The following is a 7,855-nucleotide window of genomic DNA, read 5'->3' as shown; positions in this document are numbered from 1 at the left end:
CTCCCGGCCCCAGCGCCCCAGCCTGGGCTACCAGCCTCGCGCTCCCCGCGCGCCTACCCAGATCTGGGCCGGGCAGCGGCGCGCGCGGGCGGGACGGGGCGGGGCGAGGAGGGGGCGCGGCGTGCCCGGGGCGTGTCCGGGGCGGGGCGGGCGGCTGGAGGCGGGCGCCGGTGAGGGGACCGGCCGCCGCGGCGAGAGCGCGCCCAGCCCCGCCGCGATGCCCCCGCGCCCAGGACGCCTCCTCCCGCCGTTGGCCGGGCTGCCCGGCCTCGCCGCGCTGCTGCTGCTGCTCGGCCATGGCGGCGGCGGGCGCTGGGGCGCCCGGGCCCAGGAGCCGGCGGCGGACAGGGCCCCCGCGGCCGACGGCGGGGACGGGCAGGACCCGCACGCCAAGCACCTGTACACGGCCGACATGTTCACGCACGGGATCCAGAGCGCCGCGCACTTCGTCATGTTCTTCGCGCCCTGGTAACTGACCGCGTCGCCCTCCTCCGGGCTCCAGCCCCGCACTCCGCGCGCCGGGGCCGGGCAGGAGGCGTGGAGCGCGTAGGCGCCGCGGGCTCCGAGCTGGGGCGCGGGGACCCCGGCTGGGGTCGGGGCCGGGATGTGGGTAGCTGGGGTTCGCAGCCCCGGGGTGGACACTACGGGCTCGGGGCAGGAGGCGTGGGGCGCCTGCGAGGGGCCCTGGGCCAGGGGGCGTGGGCGCCACGACTCGGACGCTCGCAGCTGACGTGGCGCTCGGCAGCCGGGGCGGTGCCGAAGGAGGAGGCGGCTCCCGACCGGGGAGCCTGCAAGAGGCCGCCCCTCTCCTGCCCCTTGCTCTCGAATCTTCCCCCTCCCGTCCCCGGACTGAAGAGCAAGATGGGGTCCCTATGCTCCGGGCTGCCGGAGCCCAGACCTCACCCTGCCGGTCCCCTGCCCCGCGCCCCAAACTTCCTGTGTCTGCCGGACGCAGCGGGCTGCGGGTTGGCTGGCACACGGGGGACACGTGCACTCTCCGGGAGGAGCCTGTCTGCGGGCCAAGCTGGCCAAGTAGACGTCTGGCTCATCACCTTCGTGAGAGTTTAACTGGAAAATAAAAACTCACCATAGGTTTTGTGGGTACGAAGGGGTAGACGGGGACAGCAGATGGGGACTTCTGTACCACGCTAGTAAGCGGACAGTCTTGCAGATTCTGAGTGTCCCGCTGCAGCTTGGAGTGGATGTGAGCCCTGCTCTTGCTGGCCCACAAACCCAAGGCTGTCACTTCCTCCTCTCCCTGTTTTGGGGGCCAGGTCATTTGGAAAGTGTGAGGTGGGAAAGTTGCTGGTTGAAGTCACACCTCCTGCTTGACCCTTACCCCGGGAATTATTTTGCACACAAGCACACCCAGTGCTCTCCTTGGGGGCCTGGCTGTAGATTACCCCAGGAAGGAAGTTCCCATGGGCCAGGGCGGAAAGCCCCCAGTCTTAGTGCACAAGGCAGTTTGAGATGTGCTCCGGCTGTGCTTATTGCAGAATTTACATTGTTTCCCAGAGCTCAGAGAGGCTTATTAGGAAAAGGGATGTAGGATGAGTAAGATGCCTAAAAATGGCTTATTCAGAAATGAGGCCTTTTTGAAGTTGGAAAAAACTTTTTTCTTTTAACTTCACAGTAGTGCTATGGTTATATTTCAGCTCCTTTGGTGTTAAATCAACTGTTTTGGTTTAATCTGGCTCACAACCACTATTAACAATGTATATATGAGATACATTGTATTTCAATGTATTGAAAAACTCTTAATTTTTACAACTATTAATGGTATGGAAAATACATTATAGCATGAAACCTCAGTTGATGTTCACAGTTACTTTGTGCAGTAGTAGTCTCCCAGTAACAATTCCAATTAAATACTCTACTGTGCTTAGTTGGAGCCGATTTCAGTGGAATAAATCTGGTTTTCTCTATTTATTTTATTTTATTTTTAAATGCTTTTAGTTGTAGATGGACACAATACTTTTAGTTTGTTTATTTAGTTTTACGTTGTGCTCGAGATTGAAGGCAGGGCCTCACACATGCTAGGCAAGCACTCTACCACTGAGCTACAACCCCAGCCCTTCTTTATTTACTTTTAAAGAAAAATTGACACATAGACAGAGTTGAGTCTCCTGTAGTGCTAATGTAGTTTTAATTTTCAAATCTCTGCAATGAGCACCAGCTAGTCCTGGACTGAGAAGGAAGCCTGTACAGTCTGGGTAATAGCTAATTCAGTTTCCATTGTGGGTAGGTTTTGGACATCTAGATGGATGTTCTTGGAAGAAGGAACAATGTACATTTTTATTTGTTCATCTTACTAGTCTGTTACAACTGTTTATAGAGGAATGTGTGGGTTTCTGTGATAGCCTTCAAAAGTTAGGCTTTTAGGAGTAACTTGGAGCTCAGATAGAATACACTGTTCCCCACCCCCCACACATTTATTTCCCATTTCAGAGACTGGGAAATGTTGGAAGCTTATGTGTGATCTGGGGGCAAGGACACGATGTAACAAAACATGGATCTGTGTGCTTTTGCCCTGTACTTGGCAGCTATAGGGTTGGTCAACTGCTGTAGATTTTGTGCCAATATCAGGTCACAGCTTCTCTATGGCCAGTGTGTGGGTCACAGTGAACCTGATGACATTGAGTTCAAGATTAGGATCAGGTGGCTTTGCTCTATTACTTGACCACAGGCTACCCTCTGAATGCAGCTGGCTGTTTCAGAGGTGGGGCGATATAGCCACAGGGCCCCAAACCAGAAGTTCCGGCTAGATGGTTCCTGTGGCTTAATCAGTAGCTGGAGTGGGAGGAGCATGCCCGGCTAGCCTGGTGGAGGCTCAGGATGATCTGTTTTGATTTAGTGCCCAATGAACTTATTCTCCTGTTGTGAACCCAGGGGTTTGCGTATGCGAGGCAAGTGCCCTACAATTAAGCTACATTCCTAGTCATTTTAAAAATTTTTTATTTTGAGACAGGATCTTGCCAAGTTGCCAGGGCGGTCTCCAACTTGCAATCCTCCTGCCTTAGCCTCTCCAGTTGCTGGGATTACAGTTATATGCCACTGTGCCTGGCCCAGTGAACTTACTCTTTAAACTTGTTCTTAATGTTTGTGTTTAATGTCTTGTGTTTTTTCACAAGAAAACTTGTCAAGGATGCATGTCTGACCAAATTCTCCTGGAGTCAGAATTGCCACTGAAAACCCTTCAGGGGTGCCCTGCTGGAGACCACCCCACAGACCCTCACTAAGTCCTCACAGCCAGTTTTTCTTCATGGCTTTTAGATTAAGCACCAAATGAACTGGTTGTCAGATCTGTGTCTTCAGACAGCATCACACTTGGTGTGATAAGATGCTCTTGCCATAAAAAGGAACATGCTGGAGCCAGTGACAGCCAAGGAACCAAAATTTCATATCTTCCATTGCATGTACACTTTGGGGGGGAATGTGGACTTGGCCTTTTGCCTATCTCCCCCAACCATGCCAGTCCCTCATTGGATCCCCAGAAATTGAATCCACAAGTACAGTTCCACTGTGTTTCTTTCCTTCCTTGTATTATTCATTTAGCTAAGAAACCGCCAGGTGCTTTGTGGTGTGTTCTGGGAATACCATCAGTGCTTGCTTTCTCGGAACTTGGGCCACAGATACTTAAACGCAAGGTTTTCCCTCACAACCGTCTTCTTGGAAGGAAGGAATGATGCCATATTTGAAGCTCTTATGAAGCAGGGATTCTCTTAGCTGGCCAAGAAAGGGCTGCTCAGGGAAGACACCTTTTCTTCATTTGTATCTTTAAGTGTTTATTGTTGGGGTCATCTGTCAGAACAGACCAAGAGGCTTAACAGAGTTTACTGAGAAATTATTTTGAGGAAGAACTCACAATTGAAAGTGCTGGGTGTTCTCATGAGCAGTTTTTTTTTTGTTTTGTTTTGTTGTTGTTTGTTTGTTTTTAAGATCAATATAGTGAGTGGTTACATTGTAGACAGGAACACCATACTTACTAGATAAATAAAAAATACCCACGTGCCGTAATGCTGTGTGATTGGACTTGAAGCTTGGGATAAAGTTTCCAGTGTGGTCTCATTCAGAATTCAAGTGTGACTCTGCAGGCACCTGAGAATACAAGATGATCATCAGCTGTGTGACTCCGAGTGGATCTAGTGACCAGAAGATATGGATGCTGTCATGGAATGTGAAGAGTGGCTGGGAAGCCATAATCCCAGCTAACAGATTATTTTAAATGATAGGCAATTTTAAAATATTTGTATATAACTAAATTCACACAATGAGTATTACAAATAGATGTTTGATTTTTATCCATACTAGAAAATGGAGTGGTCACAAGCTCCTTTAAAAAAAAAAAAAAATGTACTAGCTTTTCATTAGAGAAAAGGCAGAATTGATTTGATTTTGAGGTAGCCTTGATTTGTGCCTATTTGGCTGTGTAACAGGGAGACCTGACTAATAAAGGAGCAATTCTAAGAAGAAGTGCTAAGCTGCTGCTGTACTGGGAGAGAGGAGAGATTTCCAGGAGACCACAGAATGGGTGCCGAGCAGCCTGGGAGGCAGGGTAGGCTTCTTGGAGAAAGTGACTGTCAAGCTAAACCTGAAGAGCAAATAGGAGTCGGCCAGGTGGAGGTGAGAGAGGATGCATCAGGGATGGAAAGACCGTGCCAGACCCCAGGGGCAAGCCAAGCTGTGACCCTTTTGAAAAACGGCAAATGCTGTAGCAGGGCTTCGACTGTAAGGGAAGAAGGTGGGTTGGTTCTGGCATGGAGGTCAGATAGGGAGACCTGGGCACGTGCCTTGCTCAGTTTTGATTTAGGGCCTGGAATGATGTGGCACTGTCCTGGGGGAGTTGGGTCCTGGAGTAGTTGTGAGCTGTCCGTCTGTGGCAGGTACAGAAAGGACAGAGGGCCCATTGCCCAGTGGAAAGGGCTGAGGTGGTGGGCCCGACACCCCTGACCTGGCGCTCTGTCCAACTCCTCCTCTCACCCTGTTCCAGGTGTGGACACTGTCAGCGGCTGCAGCCCACTTGGAATGACCTGGGGGACAAGTACAACAGCATGGAGGACGCCAAGGTGTACGTGGCCAAGGTGGACTGCACGGCCGACTCGGAGGTGTGCTCCGCCCAGGGTGTGCGAGGATACCCCACGTGAGTAGGGAGGAAGGGCACGTCGTACCCCGCGACGCTGGGCTCTCCACGTCTCGGTGCCGTCTCCCTCCAGCCAAGGCAAGGCCAAGTTGGACTTTTGGTCATTTCCTTTGTAGATCTGAGGAGGGAGGAGAGGCTGAAGTTAAGCAGGCCACCCTGTGGCTGGGGGAAGATGATATTTGACCCTGTGTCTGTCTTAGAGGTTTTTTTCTGTACTTTGGAGAAGGCCTTTAATCAGCACTGGGGTCTTCTGTTTATGAGGGGATGTGTTCAGGGGACAGTAGCAGGGATCTGCCTGAGATCCTGCTGCCTGCGGTGTTCCCCAGGACAGCGTCCACACTGTCACCAACTTGGGTTTGAATAGTTGGTGACGCTGTAATTCTAAAACACCTTTCCTAGAGTGACATCCCACAGCACAAAGACTGTGTCTGCTGGGAAGAAGGGTGACAAACCAGAGGACAGTGGTCTGTCCCTTGAGGATGCCCTTGAGGGAGGTGCTATTTTACTCCCTTTATGGCAGTGTTTTTGGTTTTATTAAACCAGTTGTAATTGGCTGCCAGGGTTTGGATAAATGCCCACCAAAGCTCCCTGTTTTAAGGCTTGGTCATCAGCTTGTGACACTTTTGGGGTAGTGGGAGCTATGAGGTGGGACCTGGGGGGGGTTAGGTTGTTGGGGTGTGCCCTTGAGGGGGATTTTGGGGCCCCGGGCTCCTCCTTTCTCTCTGTGTGTGTCTCGATTCTCATGAGCAGTCCCCCCCTCACACACACTGCTGCCCACTGCTGCCTCACCATGGGCCAAAGGCAGTGGGTCCCAGGGACCCTTGGACCGAAACCATGAGTCAAGTGAACATTTTCCAGTGAATCCCGCTATTATGCATGGTTACAATGCACCAATTAAAATCAATACATAAGTAAACCTTTTTATAAGCTCATTCTCTCAGGTATCCATTACAGTAATACGCCAACACAGTGGCTTATTAAACAAAAGATGGTGTCTCAGTCTGTATTCTGTTGCTATAACCAAATACCATAGACTGGTACTTTATATGAAAAATATAGGTTTATTCAGCTCATAGCACTGAGATCAAAGGCTCGTGGGCTGTGTCTGGTGAGGCCTTCTTGCTGGTGGGGATGATGCAGAATCCCAGGGTGGCCCAGGGCAATCCGTACTGAGACAGCTTGGTTGTTTACTTGGGTCTCTCTTATCAAGCCACTAATGCAGTGCGGGGAGCCACACTGTCACAAACTCATCTAATCTTAATTACCTCTTAAGGGTCAAAGACTCTTAATACGTGCGGGGACTAAATTTCAATATGAGTTTGGGTGGGGGCATTCAATTCATGGTAGAGAAGGTGAATTAAGGCTGGGGGTGGTGCTGTGACACTCAGCCTCAGGGACTTGGGGTGTTTCTGCTGTGCCTCCCTTCGAACTTTCTAGCTCAGCATCTCTCTGTTCCATGGAAAGACTTGAGCTGTGACTGATGGCCCTGCTTGAATGGAGCGTCTGGTCCAGGAATGGACATGGTGGTGGGCGAGGCAGGCTCTTGAGAAGATGGCAGCCCCATGCAGACCACTTGGAAAAGGTTGGAAGGAAAAGCAGTGCACTAGGAGGGAAGATGCCGTTTTCTCAGGAGGTGGAAGGGTTGGCCACTGCAGATCCCTGCGTACCCGCCACAGTTGAGGAATGAAGTCGGTCCTGTGTAGTTCTTTACTTAATTGAGTATTGTGGGGGGCCATGGAGGAAGGATGAAATCAGAGCGGATCTTCAAACCTGCGAGGCAGCGTGGAAAAGGGTTCCCTCGACCCTTGAAGCCACGCGGGAATCCCAGCCCCACCCCTCACGCAGCCCGCGGCTCCATGTCATTTAGCCTCGGTGGGATGGTGACGCTCATCGCACCCTCCTTTCACTGTGGGAGTTCAGCAGAATAATGTGCCTGTAAACACTGGTCTGAGCATGCTTGCTCAGTGAGAGAGGAATTCCTACATGTGGAAATTTCGGCATTCCCATAGAGGACTCTAGAACTCTTGGTCTTTGGTGATTGGTAAAAACCCATTACTTCCAAAAGGCAGGGGCAGCAGAGATGGACCAGCGTGTCCAGTCTGACCCAGGGGGACGGCGTAGGCCACCCACCATGCTACAGGGAGGCTGAACCACAACTCTGTCCAGGCTGAGAGAGGTGCGTTACCAGGCGTCAGAGAGGGAATGAAAGGCTTCCCTCTGGACTGGCTGGACACACTATCGACTGCACTCCAGTGGCTCTGTAGATGCTGTTCACAAACTTAACAAGAACCATTTTGGATTGTGTGTCCTGAGTTTGATTTAGAAGATCCAGACTCCCCAGGTTAACCAGGAACTGGTTTTTATGTTGTTAAAAAGAATGAAAAGTAGCTCACTCTATGGAGAGTGTGGGCTGGGAGGGAGCCTCCACGACCGTCACGGGCCTGCAGAAGTGCCTGAGAAGAGGCTTTATTTTAGTTAGTTTGTTTCTTTCTTTCTTTCTTAACAGCGCGCAGGAAGCACAGCGTTGTGTACGGTGGTGTGGTTGCATTGAGGCATTTATAGATTTACCTGTGTGAGCATTTACTTTCTCCAAACATGACGCTCATAGAGTCATTCTGAGCCTGAATCAGATGATGGACGTAGATACCTGATCCCAGGGTGTGTGTCAACATAAGCTTTTACGTCATTCTTTCCCTGATATATTTAACTGGAGTA

The 7,855-nt window shown here is 51.2% G+C and overlaps 1 protein-coding gene across 2 annotated transcripts in view; it reads left to right on the top strand.

The window, feature by feature from the left end:
- Window positions 1–206: 206 nt before the first annotated feature.
- The window catches only part of Txndc5 (thioredoxin domain containing 5), a 27,505-nt gene continuing 19,856 nt past the window's right edge, over window positions 207–7,855 (top strand). For both annotated transcript variants that reach the window (XM_076859177.1, XM_076859176.1), the window contains exons 1-2: window positions 207–468; window positions 4,991–5,140. In XM_076859177.1, coding sequence (XP_076715292.1) covers window positions 218–468; window positions 4,991–5,140 — 401 coding nt within the window. In that variant the 5' untranslated portion in view covers window positions 207–217. The remainder of the gene's footprint in view (window positions 469–4,990; window positions 5,141–7,855) is intronic.

This window comes from Callospermophilus lateralis, chromosome 6 (genome assembly GCF_048772815.1).
Source record: "Callospermophilus lateralis isolate mCalLat2 chromosome 6, mCalLat2.hap1, whole genome shotgun sequence".
NCBI classification, from domain to species: domain Eukaryota; kingdom Metazoa; phylum Chordata; class Mammalia; order Rodentia; family Sciuridae; genus Callospermophilus; species Callospermophilus lateralis.
This window is presented reverse-complemented; position numbering and strand designations above follow the sequence as displayed.